At 52.3% G+C, this 17,139-nt stretch overlaps 1 protein-coding gene across 1 annotated transcript in view; it reads left to right on the forward strand.

Moving 5' to 3' along the window:
- EPAS1 (endothelial PAS domain protein 1) overlaps positions 1-16,724 on the forward strand; it is a 78,778-nt gene extending 62,054 nt beyond the window's left edge. The window contains exons 7-16 of the mRNA XM_079792013.1: positions 2,624-2,730; positions 6,948-7,095; positions 7,733-7,947; positions 8,985-9,169; positions 9,703-9,813; positions 10,796-11,280; positions 12,223-12,349; positions 12,614-12,731; positions 12,941-13,114; positions 14,536-16,724. Of these exons, the coding sequence (XP_079648139.1) occupies positions 2,624-2,730; positions 6,948-7,095; positions 7,733-7,947; positions 8,985-9,169; positions 9,703-9,813; positions 10,796-11,280; positions 12,223-12,349; positions 12,614-12,731; positions 12,941-13,114; positions 14,536-14,687 (1,822 nt within the window). The 3' untranslated portion in view covers positions 14,688-16,724. The remainder of the gene's footprint in view (positions 1-2,623; positions 2,731-6,947; positions 7,096-7,732; positions 7,948-8,984; positions 9,170-9,702; positions 9,814-10,795; positions 11,281-12,222; positions 12,350-12,613; positions 12,732-12,940; positions 13,115-14,535) is intronic.
- Positions 16,725-17,139: the final 415 nt, after the last annotated feature.

Here is a 17,139-nt window from a genome sequence, read left to right on the forward strand (position 1 = left end):
GGAAATTAGCCGGGAAGGCCCTTCTGTGCGTAGCAGCCCGACCCTATAAACAAGCCGGGTTCATTACCCTCCCCATGGCGTCTGCGTGCCTACAGATGGAGGCGAATGACCATTAGCTTTAAGTTGGGGTTTCCTGGCTTTGTGAAGCCTGACAACTTGAATGTTCGTCAATTGTGTTTGGGGTACATGCGTATTTCCCAGTTTTTATAGTCTGTTTAAAGGAATGAAGAAGGAGACATTAAATATTTGTTTTAGTTGACAAGATAAATGAAGGCTGCTACTGGGAAGATAGCTGGCCATTCTGAAATCGAGGTTTGTTTGTCCACTTCCAAAACATGCCCATTGTGTGCCTTTGAATGGATGGTACATTAATTTGATTAAACATATCTTATTATGAGGCGGATCATAACAAACATTCGCTTTGAACATTTTCATTTAAAGATTCTAATCTTGAAAGAAAATTGAATTTCTTCAGGGACTAGAATCAAATCTTTTCCAGAAGAGCCTCATTTTTGAGAGTCTCTCTAAAATTCTAGACCTGTCCAGGAAACAAAGTGGCTTATCTGGCACATCTACTAGTATGTCGGCAGGGCCCCCCAGGGCTGATCCCCAGGCTCAGCTTTAGAAAGGCACTGACGGGCAGAGAAAAGATGTGTGGTTGTAGGAAAGGAGGGGTCGGCACTGTCCTACTGTCTCCTCATTCCCCCAGTCTCCACCGCGGCTAAGGTGCCACGTTGGGTGCCAGCCCTGGGGAGAGGGTGACAAGGAACATGCCCATTGCTGATGAGTTCAGAGATTCTCAGAGGGGACACTTCCTCCTGGTGTGTGACCAGCTGGCTGGTGCAAATGAGCTCCTGGCATCTCCCTGGAGAGACGTCCCCTGGGCTGAAGCAGCTAAGCCCCAAGCTTCTCAGGCCTGTTCAGCTGCCCCTTGTCGCACACAGGCTTTAACCCCCAGTCTCACCTCGGCAGAGAACTTGCCTCTTCTCTGCCCACATCAACACTAGACACACCTTCCAGAAAGGGTGGATTGAATATCTCGAGGGTTTCTGCTGAGGGGTGTGTGTGTGTGTGTGCACGCGCACACCAGCCTGCACTGAGGCAGTTCATCCTATTCTAGGAGGAAAAGTGGAGAGAAATGGTGCCCAGATTCCTTAGCAGTCCTTGGTTGGACAGGCAGGGCTCTGGTTTAGGTCCTAAGAGAGAATCCATTGGTCAGCTACTCGGGTATATGCCCATGTAGGGGAGGCCAAAGGAGAAAGTGTTCCCTGAGTTCAGGGGTTGACAGCCCAGGTGGGAGGTGGAGAGACAAATACATAATTCTCTGTGACATTGTGTTTGCCTGTATTGACTTCATGAGGAGACACTGGCGAGGCGTCCATGGAGAAGGTGAGGCCTTGAGCTGGCCCCACTTTCCTCTCCTGCTTTCCTCTTCATATTATTAATCTCCAACACAGGTGATAAATGATGGAGCCAGACCTAAGAGCCATGCATCTGACACAGAGCTTGGAGTGGTGAGAGTAGCATCACTTCTCATTTGTGATCAGCCAAATTAATGAGACAATGAGCCCATTAGAGAAAATGTGTGAGATAACAAAGGTTATGAAAAATAATATGTAGGTATGACGTGGGGATGTGGCTAATCTGGTGGTTCTTGGACAGGGCTGGTTTATTTTGATGACTCCTCAGAGCTGAGGGTTAAGTGGTTCTTCATGGTTCTCCATACTTGCCTTTTCTCTGTCTACTTTCCATCAGAAATAGACACCTTACAGGAGGAAGCGAGGCACAGTTAGGACAGCCAAGCCCGATCCTGTTAGAGCTGCATGTTTATTGGAGAATGTAATGAGGAGGCACGTTTCTATGGCTGTGATTTTATATTTCTTCCTCTCCGTACCTCCTGCCCTTCTTCCATTCCTTGAAATTGGGAGGGACAAGTAGAAGAACCCATGGAAGGCAGGCCCGTGTCCAAGAGGGTTGTGAGGTCACCAGGCAGGACAGGAGGAGAAGCAACCAGAGGAGTGAAGCTGCAAGCACAGCTGGGGTTCTCCCTGCCCCAGGTGCAGCCGCACTCTGTGGTTCACACATAGGCAGAGGTCATCTCCATGCTCTTCCCCACTTGGGGCCACATCATTTTCACTTTTCATTTATATCCCCCTCTACTAGAATAAGCTTGACCTAGTAATCAGGAGGCCCTGGTTTTCATTCTTGCCCTGTCCTGGACACATGTGTGGACATCAGCAAATTGTCTATCCTCCCTGGATCTCTCTACTCTCTCACCTGCAAAAACTGGGAGGGGGGTGGGAGGTGAAAGCATGATTGTTGGAGACTAGGCATATGTGTATATTAGGGCTGGGGTAGGAGTCCCCTGAGGAACTGCTTTTCCTTCCTCCCCAAACATGACTTCAGGATGGGTAGGATGGGCAGGAAGAGTGGAGGTTGGGCAGACCCACAGCTGCAGGTTGACCACCGTGTGCTTTTTGCATGCATGAATGGTGTGACCAGGAAGCCGGTAGTGTTTTCATCTGAATGTGTGCATTTGACTTACCTTGTGAATTTAGCTCCTTGAGCACCTGCCCTCATTCATATGGTTTCTCTTCCCCACATGCTTTTTTTAAAAATTCAGAATCACAGAACTGATTGGTTACCACCCAGAGGAGCTGCTCGGCCGCTCAGCCTACGAGTTCTACCATGCACTGGACTCGGAGAACATGACCAAAAGTCACCAGAACCGTAAGTTCCTGGAGTGTCCCGTGTGGCTCCCTTGCGTCTGTGGAATTTGGCCTTGAGTGGGGTGTGACTGGTGAGGCAGGAGAAGACCTGGTCACCTCCCTTACAGAACCACTGCTTATGCAGCAGGAAGATGTACCCTCAGGATGGTTAGATTAGAATTTGTTTTTACATGCCCTGGACTGGAATCGAACCCCGGACCCTCCAGTCCTTGGGGCCATTGGTCTACCCACTGGGCCAAACCAGCCAGGGTCAGGATAGTTAGAGAACCAAGGCTGCCACCAGCCTATATGACAACTTCAGTCAAATGAGACAAAGGACCTTTCCTCCAGGGGGACACACCCACGCCAAGCCACGTGGCTTAGAGAGTAGAAGGTGGGCTGAGCCTCACTCCCCATCTCCGCTGAGCGCCCTGGCAGACGGAGTCCCCAGTCTGCACAGCCTGTGGAACAGCCCTGTAGAGGGTAACTCAGACACGTAGTCACCTTGGGTTATGTGCTCTAGAAGTAAGTACACCCATTCAGAGAAGAGGAGGGCTGGGCAAGTGCAGAAAGGAGAGGATAGGGCACTAGAGTTGGACACCTTGAAGGACAGGGGAGGATGAGACAGAAGGAAGGTAGCAGGGCCTTGAGAGAAGTGTTGAGGCAGGCCATAGTTCCCTAAGAGTTTGCTTGCTGGGTCAAGAGAACTCAGTTGGAGGAGGCTGTCCAGCAACCCAGTGAGGCATATGGAGACTGCTTTGCAGCCTGAAAGAACCCGAGTTAGACCTTCCTGCAGTGGAAATGTTCTACATCCACATAGTCCGCAGGGATGGATGGGTGGATTTAGGAACAGAGGGCGAATAGCTGGACTTCCCTTTTCTTCCTTGCCATGCCAGGCCACAGCTAATCCTGGGAGCTCAAGACCTGCAGAGCCACCGGGAATCTTCGCAGACTTACCCGTTTTCAACCCTTCTATAATCCTCTTGGTACCTCTGTCTGCACTTATGTTGAAGCATTCTTTTCCAAATATGTTTTATGCTTTGGGTTTTTTATGCAGTACTTGAAATATGTCTAGGGAAACTATGGAGCTGAGTTTGTTAAATGCAATTAAATTGAAGTTGCTGCACTTGGCTAATGATCACCATATTGGGCAGGGCAGTTCTAGTGCATTCACCCAGCTGTATCCCCAGCTCAGGCTTCCCATTTGCAGGCAATCCAAGACAATTTTCTTGAGTCCATACAGCCCATCAACATGCAAGGACTCTGGGTTGAGGAATGATAACACTGATCCCTGCCCTAAGGAATCTCATTTCTGAGGGAAAAGGATGGCTGTGGGCTCCAAGGGAACCAGGTGGCTCATTCCTTTAGCCACAGTATCTAGCACAGTGTTAGATATAGTACAAGCACTAAATGAGTGATAAACCCAAAGCATAAAACTAATATTTGGAAAAGATGCTTCAACTTAAGTGCAGAAGAGGTACCAAGAGGATTATAGAAGGATTGAAAATGGGTAAGTCTTCAAAGATTCCCTGTGGCTGGGCAGGTCTTGACTCCCAGGATTAGCTGTGGCCTGGCATGGCAAGGAAGAAGAGGGAAGTCCAGCTATTTGCCCTCTGTTCCTAAATCTATCCATCCATCCCAAGGTTAGGATCGCTCAAGTTCAGAGCGGTATCTGATCACCATAATACTCTCTTATAGAGTGAGGTCTTGTCTTTCTATTTGAACCCAATAGAAAGGGTTCTTCCTTGTGGCTTTTGGGTTTGATCTGACAGTGAACAGGAGCCTTTATGATATCTCAGAGAAGTTTCTCAGAAAACAAACAAACGACCTAGACTCAGCCCCATTAGTAGACCAGGGATGGGGGAGGCAGGTGGAGGTACCCTTGTATGCTCAGCCCACAGGGGTGGGTGTGATCCAGCCCCAGCTTTGAAATTTGCAGGCTGTGGCTCCAGCCTGCACGTTGGGGTTCCTCATGCTTTTCTGCCCTGTGACTGTTCCTGACACTGGGACTCATAGAACTGGGCTCTGGCCCAGCCTCCCAGGTTCCCCAGGGCCAGGCTTTTTGGACCTCCCCTCCTGTAGATGTAAAACTGGGGGGAAAGTCCAGCTTTTCTCATCAGCCAAGGGTGAAGTCAAAGCGAGGACGAACGTAAGTTTCTGGGAATTCTTGGCAGACAGTATTATACTTTATCTTCTGGGTGGGAAAATAGAGGAAAGAAACTATTTCCAAGGTAACAAAAATGATGACTTCTTTTTAGGCATATGAGAAGGATTTTTTTTTTTAATCTTCTCTTTCTTAGAAAAGCTTTGATTCGTATAAAAAGAGGTGGGATAAAAATTTGTCACATCAGTTTTCTGCTGACTCCAGGGAAAATATGGTGCTTTTTATTGAATCTGTGTATGTAAGCATTAGGCACACTTAAAGGTAATTCACAGCCCAAATGGAAATCACAGGCCACCTTCTTCCCCTGGTGGAAGCAAGTAAAGCAGCTCTGAGCTCAGAGGCCTGTACCCAGCCAGCAAGCCCTAATTCAGCACAGGGAAATCGGCCTCGGCCAGTCTCTCTCCCTCTCTCTCCCCCTCGCTGGGTTTGTGCAAATATAATCGCACCGCAGACCCACACTGATGCTGTGAAATAGCTGGAGGCCAGGCTTGAGGCTGGTCCAAGTTGACACACCAGCACCCTGAATGTCCGCACCCATATGTCTCTGCCTGTGAATGCTCACTCTTGAAATTGCTGGGGAAGCTCAGCCCTCAAACCAGATCCAGATAATTGAAAGCCATCGTTTCCAAATGGATTAGTAATTTATACATTGTTAGTCTCCGAGGGGAGGGGCTGGGGGGTTGGTTTCTCTTTGTTGTGTGAGCACATTATGTGCTCTTAGGAAAATAAGATTAAAGGTCATAAAAAGCCTATCTACCAAGTAGCAGGCCCTGCATGGAGGCTGGCACTAATGAGCAGATGATTTGAAGGCGGGCCTAATTATATTCTTCTGACAGAGCAGGCCCTCGCCTGCAGCCGCTAGAAATGCAGTTAAAACCTTTGCTCGATGCACCATTTCATCAAGAATAAGGGCCCTGAGTTTTGTCTGCATTAAGGGCCATCTAAACAAGTTAACTCCAGCCACTTGAAATGGTGCAAGAATCGTCTCACTGCAACGGGAAAGCCTCCGTGGCGCAGATAAAGGGAAGTCAGGGGAGGACAGAGTTATTTCTTTAGCTGAAGAGTAAAGAAATGAGGCAGATTTGGCCCTCAGTACAAACAGTTGTGGTAGCTAACAATGATTATTATCATTACCATAATTTTTATCGCAACCCATTTTGCAGGTGAAGAAGCCAAAACCAAGAGAGATTGTTCTTTTCCCCAAGTGCCCAGGCTAGCAAGATCTCCTAGTCCTTCCCCTATGCTTCTTTCCAATGCTTTGCGATTTGGGGGTGTCTGAAGAATGAATTCCCAAGGAATATGAGTAACTGGGCAGTTCAGGAAACCACCAGAAATTCTAACATTAAGTAGACTTTTATTTAAAGGGAGTTATTGATTCATTTTTAATGGGAGCGGAGAGAGCATTCTGGACTGGGGAGGAGGACGCACAAAAGCTAAATGAACTTTGAGAACACTCTGGAATTGGAAAGATGTCATAAGCACGCCGCCTCACTGGGCAGCTGGGAGGAGGAGGGGCGGGAAGGTCTTATCATGGTTTTGAAGAGGCTGAGTGTAGGCTGTGGGGAGGGGGGCAGCCCTTACCTCTGCCTTTGCTATGGGTCACAAACCTTCTGTGGCCCTGTGGTGGCAGGCCTCACAGATGACCTGGAACAATCAAGGATATCGTTTAAAAATAGCTCTTTATTCACAAGCTTTTAGTATTGGCAGAGGGTCTGCTCCAAAGGGCTACCCTGGGGGGGCTTTCTCCACACGGCTTGCAAGTACCCACCCCCAACCTGGAGAGCTTGACAGAGGAGGCTCCCCGTCCTTGAACCCTGGGGGAAAGTAGGGCAGAGCCAGAGGGTGAGCAGACTTGTCAAGGGACTGGCAATGGGCCACTTCCTCGCATGGACAGCCTTGGGCAAGTCATGTAAGCCCTGTGGCCCTCCTGTCCCTATATTTAACATGAAGAATGGGGTGCAATGATCTCTCAGCTCCAGTCTTCATAGTCCCGTCCATTTTCCCAAAGACTGCCCTCCCGTGGGGTCTTCAGCCCCCCACCTCCCTGACCTCAGGCTCCTTTTCTCCTCCCGTAGTGTGTTCCAAGGGTCAGGTGGTGAGCGGCCAGTACCGGATGCTGGCGAAGCATGGGGGCTACGTGTGGCTGGAGACGCAGGGGACAGTCATCTACAACCCACGCAACCTGCAGCCCCAGTGCATCATGTGTGTGAACTACGTCCTGAGGTGAGTGTGGGAAGGCCCGCGGGGCACGGGCTGTGGGCTCCCCACACTGAGGATGGCAGGCCCAGGGTGCTCCGCCCAGTCTCTCCGCAGGCTCTCTGTGAGCTCTCTGCGGTGCGGGTCCTTAGGACCCAGAGCACTGCCACGGATGATGCAGGAACAGTGAGTCACCTGGGACTTCCTCTCCCAGTGCTTCTCTTCCCTTTCCCTAGTCTCTCATCTATGCCATGCCTCTGACCCACATGGGGAGGCAGACAGAACAAAGTCATTCCTTGATAAGCATTTTGTGAATGTGGAAAAACAGGAGTGTTTTCCCACATTCCCTCTGTAGCCCCTGGGAAGAGAGCTGGATAAAGTCATTGCTGAAGTGAAACATACAAAAGTCTGCAAACCCGGGTACACCATGCAGTGCCTACTCGTAAAGCAGGATCCAAGGCAGACTCGTTGTCTGAGGGCACTCTCGCTGTTGCTGCCGCAACTCCACATTTCCATTGTGTGGTTCTTCAAAACATGACGACACAGTGTCCATTCCCACGCGTTTGGCTGAGAGGCTCAGCCATCAGGGTGTCCCTGGGTCTGCGGGATGAAAGAATTTTGCTAGAAAACGTGGCAGGTCTGAAGCACCCTCTTGTCCCCTCAGTGAGATTGAGAAGAATGACGTGGTGTTCTCCATGGACCAGACGGAATCCCTGTTCAAGCCGCACATGATGGCCATGAGCAGCATCTTTGAGAACAGTGACGAGGTGGCTGTGTCCGAGAAGAGTCACCTCCTGTTCACCAAGCTGAAGGAGGAGCCGGAGGAGCTGGCCCAGCTGGCTCCCACTGCGGGAGATGCCATCATTTCTCTGGACTTTGGTGGGTGCCCCTTAACCGAGCTGGGGGATGTCGAACTCTCTTGAGGGTGGGGGAGGTCTTGACTGTCACAGGCCTCCCTGGCTGCAGCTTTTCCTTAACCAGAGGCACCCTGTTCCTTCCCCGAGTCTTTCTAATTATCTATTAGTGGTCAGACTGGTCTGTACTGGATGCAAAAGAACAACACCTGGCACGGAGCAAGACCGCAAAGTGCCGAGCCGGGGAGGGGGGCGGGGGTGGGCGGCGCAGGGGAGATTGCAGAGGACTGCCTGGAGGAGTCACATCTCCACCACAGGGGTAGTAGGAACCTGCCATGACAGCGAGAGAGCTGCTCGGAGGTCACTGGCACCATTTCTCAGTGAGGGCAGAGCTCCACCTGGGCCCTGAGGGACAAAATGCTTTTTGGGAAGGGGGCTGAACTGAAATAATGTTGGGAGAAATCATTCCAGAAAAGATTCAGGCCCAGATTTAGCCCCTGTAGGCACTACTTCTTTAAAACATGTGTGTCCTGCGGGGACTGAGTTCTGGTTGCCACAGAGAGACATTGGAAGCACCTTCACGTGTACCAGGGGCCCTTGCTCCCCATGTGGGTGGGACCCGCAGCCTGGCCGCGCTGCTGAAGGAACAGGAGGTGCAGCGCCTGTGCTCACCCCATTAGCTGTGCCCTGAGAGGCCGGGTGAGAAGCAGCAGAGGATCGTAGAGGACAGTCTGGGACGAGAAGGCTCGCAGCCTGCGTTCACTGAGCTGACTGCCCTCTGTCCTCTCCTAACCTCTCATCTACAGGCTGGGCTGCTCTTCGAGGAAGAGCGGCTCCTAATTCACTTAGTCTCTGACAAGTAAATGCTCCAGGAGGGTGTCCCCTTGAAAGGGAGCCTGCACATTGAATCAGAGCCCCAGTTAAAGGCCCCTTTGTCCCAGTCAAGCCTTGCAGAGGCTTTGGGGATTTCTCGTGCATCCTTTGGGCTTTTCTCTGCCCTCGGGGGTTCTCCATGGACCGATCGGAATCCCTGTTCACCAAGCCAAACGCTTGTCTCCACAGGGAACCAGAGCTTCGAGGAGTCATCAGCCTATGGCAAGACCATACTGGCCCCCAACCAGTCGTGGGCTGAGGAGCTGAGGAGCCACATTGCCCAGAACGAGGCCAGCCTGCCCGCCTTCACCATGCCCCAGGAGGCCACCCTGGGGGACACCAGCCCCAGCGCCACCAGCAGCAGCTGCTCCACGGTGAGCCCCCTGGAGTGAGGCCACGGAGAGAGCGGGTTCCTCCTCTGGCCACTGCCGTATGGCCGGTCAGTCTGGACAGAAACACTGCCCTCCTCCTACTCAAGTTATCCTAGAGTCCTGTAGAGAGGGGACATATGCCTGCAGGTACACCAGCTGTTTGCTTGCTGTCAGTATCCAGCCCCACCCCCACCTAAATGACAAGTTCCCAGAAGGCAGGGGCTGAGGGGCAGTGTTTTGAGCCCCCAGCTCTGTCCCTGCTCAGGGCACAGAGCTGCACAGTCTCCAGAGCCCTGCTGGCCATGGCCTTTATCCCACTGGCACCTCAGGACAGGCTCAGTTGATGAGGTGACTGAGGTGCAGAGTGGTTGATGAATGGACCTCACACAGCTCACAGGGAGTGGCCCCTCTACAAGTACTTGTCGGGTGGAATGGAGTTGGTCTGTGGGCCTAAGAATGTATTTCTCCTTCTACCTTGGACTTTGGGGAGACCAGTGTCATACTCTTGACATAGTCACTCCCCTCCTGGCCCCCAGCCTGGCAGCCCTGAGGACTATTACACATCTCTGAATGATGATCTGAAGATGGAGGTGATTGAGAAGCTTTTTGCCATGGATACAGAGGCAAAGGACCAGTGCAGCACCCAGGTAGGTGGCCACGGAGAAGTTGGGCTGGTGTGCCTGCCAGCAGGCGGCGGAGAAGGCTCGGGCCCGGTCTAGCAGCCGGCACCCCTTTGTGACAGAGACCAGGGGAGATGCTGGACCACGGTCCCTAACTAGATGAGGGTGCAGGGAAGTAGAGCCGGTGGAGGTCCCTCCTCCCACTTTGCCCTCTGCTTTACCTGTGTCAAACCATCTCTGCTACCTGCAACTCTCACCTTGTTTATCTCCTACTCACTGAGGGAGCTCCCTTAGTGCACATGAAGGCCAAAACTACGAAATATATTTTTTTAAAAAAGCAAGCCCTAGCTGGTTTGGCTCAGTGGATAGAGCGTCAGCCTGCGAACGGAAAGGTCCCAGGTTCAATTCCGGTCAAGGGCACTTGCCCGGGTTGTGGGCTCAATCCCCAGTGGGGGACTTGCAGGAGGCAGCCAATCCATGATTCTCTCTCATCATGGATGTTTCTATCTCTCTCTCCCTCTCTGAAATCAATAAAAATGTTTCTTCAAAGAAGACCAACATTTAAAAAGCACATCCAGGTGTATGAGACATTTATAGGCAAAGGGAACACTTACTCGCTTCACAAAGTGGGGAGTCTTTGAAATACTATTTTAGTGTAAATGCATTTAAAAATGATATCGGAGCCCTAGCCGATTTGGCTCAGTGGGTAGAGCATCAGCCTGTGGACCAGAGGGTCCTGGGTTCGATTCCGGTCAAGAACACGTACCTTCCTGGCCCAGGCCCTCGTTGGGGCTTGTGCAGGAGGCAACCAATCAATGTGTTTCTCTTATATTGATGTTCCTGTCTTTCCCTCTCTCTTCCATTCTCCCTAAAAATCAATGGAAAAATACTGTTGGGTGAGGATTAACCAAAATATATATATCAGAATCGTAAATTTTCATTTGCATGTAACTTTACAGGAAAGCATTTATTACGGAAAGCCAAGTGCTCTTGCTCTGTGTCTCCTCAGCTGGATTTCAATGAGCTGGACCTGGAGACACTGGCACCCTACATCCCCATGGACGGGGAAGACTTCCAGCTGAGCCCCATCTGCCCCGAGGAGAAGCTCTCGCCCGAGAACCCGCAGTTCCTCCCGCAGCACTGCGTCAGCACCATGACGAGCATCTTCCAGCCGCTGGCCCCCGCGCCCGGCCCCTTCCTCCTGGACAAGTACCAGCAGCAGCTGGAGAGCAAGAAGACGGAGCCCGAGCACCAGCCCATGTCCTCCATCTTCTTCGATGGCGGGAGCAAGGTGTCCCTGCCATCGTGCTGTGGCCAGGCCAGCACCCCGCTCTCTTCTTTGGGGGGCAGATTCAACACACAGTGGCCCCCTGATCCACCCTTACATTTCAGGCCCCCCAAGTGGCCTGGAGGAGATCAGCACGTGGAGGCTTTGGGGATATCGCCGTCGGAGCCCCCTGTCCCCTCCCCACATCTGTCCATGTTCAAGAAGAGGTGAGTGGCAGTGATCCTTAGCGGCTTCAGCAAAGGCTGTGCTGGAAAGGGGGGGGGGGGAAACAGATGGGTACCCATTGCGGGGGTGATCTGGGGCCCAGAGACTTCCTGCCCCATCACCAACTCCTGCTCCACAGTGGCTGGTCCTCCAGTGAGCCCGGCAGAGGGGAATCACCATGAGGTCTGTGAGGCCTCGAGTGCAATGTTTTTATCAGAGCGGAGGGGACCCAGAGGTGATTGACGACAGGAAAGGGGAGAGAACTAGCTGGTCCACCCTTGCACACCCCTGTCTCTCTCCCCAGAGCCCCCTAAAGCACCTTTCTTACCTAGGGTTCATTTCAGAGCACGAAAAGGTACCTGGGCAGTGGTTCTATTTCCTCCTGGAACCCTGGTTGAGAAAAGTAAAAAGATGCCCATGCCTTTTAGACATCCAGCATTGCCTTCCCTGTCCTCCTCCTCCTCCTGGCTCCTTCAGATCACCCCAACAAGCTCCTTTTCCACCGGCTGGGAGCTCCTGGGGCTGAAGCACAATGGTTGGCATATGACACCCCCCCGCCCCTCCCCGCTCCCAGGGCACATTAGTTACGCTGCCCTGGGGCACGTGCCCTTGAGAGAGCAGCCTCACTCGTCCGAGGGGGAACATTTTAGGCACAAGAAACCCTCCTAGAGACTGATGCCGCCCAGCTGGGCCGCTGCAACCAAGGTCAGGCCTGGAGGCTGCCTGGGTACCGCTGGGCAGGCGGCACATGTGACTTGAACCTTCAGCATCTCAGCAGGTGGGGGGAAGGGCAGCGGTGTGCAGCTCGGGCCCTGAGGCCCACACCCTTCCTCTGAGCCTCTGCCCTTTGGGTCAGACGTATTAGTGCTGGAAGGGCCCTTTGAAGGCCCCGAATGGCATGGGGCTCCAGACCCCCTCACGGCCCACTCTCTCGGGCTTGGCAGGTCTGCAAAGGGCTTCAGGCCTCAGGGCCCAGATGCGATGAGCCCGGCCATGATAGCCCTCTCCAACAAGCTGAAGCTGAAGCGACAGCTGGAGTATGAGGAGCAAGCCTTCCAGGACATGAGTGGGGTGAGCCATCTCCAGACGGGCGGCGCTGCCCTGGGTTTCCTCCACAGCCCTCGGGACAGGCCGGGCAGGGAATCGGGGCTGAGAGCAGAGATCCAGGCTGGCAGGCAGCTCTCACACTCTGAGGCTCAGTGGCCAGCCAGGGGCAGCAGGGCGGGGTGGGGAGGTGGCCTCTCAGACAGCTGCTCTGAGCCCGCCCACCCCGACGCAGTCTGAGGACGGGTCCTCTGGTCCTCTCCCCTCTACATCTGCCCCTCTCACTCCCAGGGGGACCCTCCAGGAGGCAGCCCTTCACATCTGATGTGGAAAAGGATGAAGAGTCTCAGGGGCTGTGGGAACTGCCCTCCGATACCTGACAAGCGGCTGCGCCCCAACGTCCCCAGTGGTGAGCAGCAGGCCGGGTTCCCCCGGGATCGGGTGGGGGTGTCTGCTGGGGGCTCAGGGGCACATCTCGGTTCTTCCACACACACAGCTTCCCCTTTCCACTCTTCTGGCTCAAACTACACCGTCAGGAGCCTGGGCTTCGAGGCCTGGGGACTGTCTCTCCCCTCCTCAGGTTGGCACCGCCCTCACACTCCAACACTGATCTTTCAGATGAGTTCACCCAAAACCCCATGAGGGGCCCAAGTCAGCTTCTGAGACACCTGCCCCCACCACAGCCACCGTCCGCCATGAGCCCCGAGGAGAGCGCCAAGAGCAGGTTCCCCCCGCAGTGCTGCGCTTTTCAGTACCAGGACTACAGCCTGCCTCCGGCTCACAAGGCAGCAGGTGGGTGCGCCAGGGCCCGCAGCCTCCGTGCCAGCGTCCGCTGTGTGGGGGAGGGGCGAGGGCCAGCGGGTGGACATCCCGAGGCGGCAGGTCTCAGCTCAGCAGGACTGGCTGCCTGAAAGGCCGCTTCCGTAAGAGGGGCGAGCCCTCCCTCCCAGCAGAGCTGCAGCAGCGGCTGGAAGGCCATCTGCCTACAGGGCTTTAGAAGGAGCCTTACAACCATCAGGTGACATCCAGGGCTCTTTGATCCAGAAAGCCCTCGAGCCTGTGTCTTTTATGCTGCTGGATTGCCTCATGTCCCACTGGCCTCTGGGGCATCCCTCTGCGTTCAGGTGGGAGTTAGGCTGAGGACACATACGGAAAACATGCTGCCAGGGGCTCTGGAAAAGGTCACCCTGCTGGACCTTCTGGAGGGTTAGTCACCTGGTGCCTTGCCCTCTGTCCTGGGCCTTCTTAGTCAGGTACCATCTTGGGAAACATAGATGTTGTCACAAAAGGTTGCATCAACATAGTGGAGGACGTGGTGGAACATACCAGACCCCTGCCCTCAAAGAGGGCAGTTTCCTCAGCACTATGGTTTGGGGTAAATCACTATTCTGGGCTTCAGCACCCAGCCTCCAGCACCACCAGACAGCCCTGGGCTAGAATTCCAGCTGTACTCGCCCAGCCGCGCCTTTAGCCTTCACGTGGGAGGTTTGCATTCAGTAAAGAACTGCATTGTCATGCCTGCTGTGAGCCCACAGGTTTCCTTGAGCCTTAAGAATAGTTTCCCCCTGGTTTCTGACAGTACGTACAAGAAGGGGGGCTACAGAGGCCTGAGACCCACCCAGTCCACAGAGTGAGGTCCAGGGGCCCAATGAAGGGCTTCCAGGCTGTCCTCCGGTCCCTGGGCCTCCTTCTGGGGAAGTGGGGTTTGGGTGCTGAGCGATTCCACTTTGCTCCTCCTTGCAATGTGTGCGCACACGTGTATATGTACATGTGTGTGCAGGCAGCAGCCCGTTCAGAATGCCCTTTCTACTCAGTCTTTCCTCCCTGTTGCCAATGCACGGTGACACAGGCTCTTAACTGACGTCTCCTCTGTCAAGGCAAGAAGCCTTCGTGGGGGCTCCCTCCACACAACACCCTCCCCTAAAACTTCCTCTAGCTGCTGTCTGCACGACACACTTTCTCCCGTGGGGCTCAGCACCCCACCTGGTGATATGGGTCCACCCCCTGAGGATGCAGTAGGTCACTCGGATAAGATTACATTGAAGAAACAGTAAAGTTAGGGCTGCCCTGTCTGTCACCCTGACTCACAAAAACTGGAAAACGCCTCTTGTTCTCTGCAGCACCCTTCTCATCCCTGCCTGCCTCTTGTGGAATAGAGCCTTTTCCGGATGTCTGGTTTGGTTTTTAAAATACGGTACCAACCATTCTTTCAGGTATGGCAAGCCGGCTGCTCGGGCCCTCGTTTGAACCCTACCTGCTGCCCGAATTGACCAGATATGACTGTGAGGTGAACGTTCCTGTACCAGGAAGCTCCACGCTCCTGCAAGGAGGGGACCTTCTCAGAGCCCTGGACCAGGGCACCTGAACCAGGGCCTTCCTCCAGGGCAGGCGTCCCTGCCAGGCCGTCCGCCAGCTTCACTCTCAGCATCTATTTTTGCAACTAGGTATCTCTAACACCAACACACTTTTTACAAGGTGTACTTACCTGGCAGACTTGCCCAGGTTACCAAGTAATGGCCTTTTTCTGAAGACGCTCACTTTAGTATCCATATTTTTAAAGCACACGGTTGTTTTACCTGCTGTGTTTTACTCTGTCAATGGAAATGTTCTTAAATTTCATAAGATTTTCCCCCAACTTCAATTGCTTCTAATTTATATTATCCAGAGGCCACTCTCTCTCGTGCACACACAATATTCACACTAACAAGTTGGGTGTCTGTTTGTAGGGAAAGCTTTGGCTTCATTGAACTAAAAAGATTTTGTTCTTGCCAAAGAGAAAATAATATTTGCTTTCCAAGCTTGATTTGTGGCCTTGCTCTCTCTCTCATGGCCCTTCTTCTTTAAAGCTAATCACTATATTGGTAATTTCAGCCTTTTTTAAAAGCCAACTCTTTGCTCTAATTTTGATGACTTTGGGTGAAAAATAAGAAATGTGAAGGGTGAACGCCAAGTGTATGTGCTTGTCTGTGAGAGTTGCACAGGGAGGCTTTTCCTAAACTCTTTGGTGTTTTCTTCTCTCCCCACATTCAGTGGATTTTTTTTTAATTATTATTATTCAAAACCATAACTGAGTTTTTTAAATTTATATCTGGGTTAAGTGTTTATCATATATATGGGTACTTTGTAATATCTAAAAACTTAGAAACGGAAGTGGAATCCTGCTCACAAAATCACTTTAGATCTTTTTCAGCCCTTTCCTGCCGACACGCAGCGTTGTACAGCACCCCCGGGCCGTGCTAACACTGCTCAAGGTTGCTCTGTGGGCTTCTGCTTTTGGGGTCTGCCATAGCGTGACAAACAATCCAAGAAGTGGAATCATTAAGTGGGAGCTGTCTTTTCCTCATATGTGCTCTGTGTATTATGTATGTATGTATATATTATTACTACTGCCAAGAGGGTCTACTGGCACATTATGGGCTAAGGGTGTGGGGCTGGGCAAATCCAAGGGAGATGAAGTGCTTTAACTTTTCTTAAGGTCTTGTTGCTGGCCCTTCAAGTGCACTGAGCTATGTGACTCTAATGGGCTTTCATGTGGCACATAGGGATGTTTCTAAACCCACCCAGAGATGGTTTCGATGGGAATTCGCGAAAGAAAGGAAGGCTTCAGAAACGGGGTAGTGACCCAGGCCATGTCTTCCCAGCTGACCACCTCGGAGCACATGGAGCTGGGCTGAGAGAGGGGCAGCCGGTGCTGACCAGCCTGGCCCAGTGCCCTTCCTCAGATCACCCTGCAAGGCCGAGGTGCGGGGCCCCCCTGGCGAGCAGCAGGCAGACCTGGGGGCAGCCCAGCCCCAGGCCCTCCCGAGTCTGTCACTTGAAGTGACTTGTATAGGTAGGAAGCACTGGAAATAGTGTTCTCAGAGCACTTGAACTCGCTGCGTAAGAGGGACTACACCTTTGATTTCTAAACACCAATCGCATAGAACTCATCTGTCCTGGGCACCATGAAGATATTTCTAGAAACACACACCCAAAGCACAACAGGCCAAGCATGGGGCCAGCCTGGATGGACTAACTGTCAAAACACAAAATTTAAATTTCACAAGAAATCTAAGTTATATGAGAAATAGTATCTACTCAGTGTGTTGGCCAAATGTACGTAAGCACCGCAGCTTTGCCCCGCGTGGCGTGACGACAGAGCCCGGAGGGCCACGGCCTGGTAAACTGGGGTTGGATTCCCGTGTGCGCTGCCTCGGCCGTGAGGGTAGCTCACCCTTGCAGTTTTACTAAAACACTCTGAGAAATATTCCGAGCTTCAATATTAACTTTACCTGTCAATGTAACGATTTCATGTACATTATTATTTTGTTGAATTCCTACTGACATTATTACTGTATGGGAGCTTAACTTTATAAGGAAATGTATTTTGACACTGATATCTTATTAAAGTATTCTGATCCTACCCCGGCTGGTGGCTCTCGTTTCCTGTGGATTTGTGATGGGTCACCCTGACAGAGAGCAAAATATTAAATAGTTTCCCAAAAATGGACATTGGCACTGACCTTCGGGAGACAAAATGAGGCCAGCCAACAGGAGGATGGGTGAAGGGAGGGAGACTAATATTAATACTTGGCAACTGCCGAGGCTGAAGGCCATGTTACCCCGTCCGTGTTTCTACCTGCCACTGGCCCTTTTCGTAGCCAATGGGGGACCCAAGGGGAAAAGGCAGGTCCCTGCTTTCAGGAAACTACATGAAGCACTAGGAGAGCCCGGCCGGACTGCAGGTGTGGACACTCTGGGCTCTCGCAGTCAGAAAGGACCTCAGTCTGGAGGTGGCGGGGGCTCAAGTGGGGACTTCCCAGGTAGAATGTGACTGG

Source organism: Cnephaeus nilssonii, assembly GCF_951640355.1.
Source record: "Cnephaeus nilssonii genome assembly, chromosome: 15".
Lineage (NCBI taxonomy): Eukaryota > Metazoa > Chordata > Mammalia > Chiroptera > Vespertilionidae > Cnephaeus > Cnephaeus nilssonii.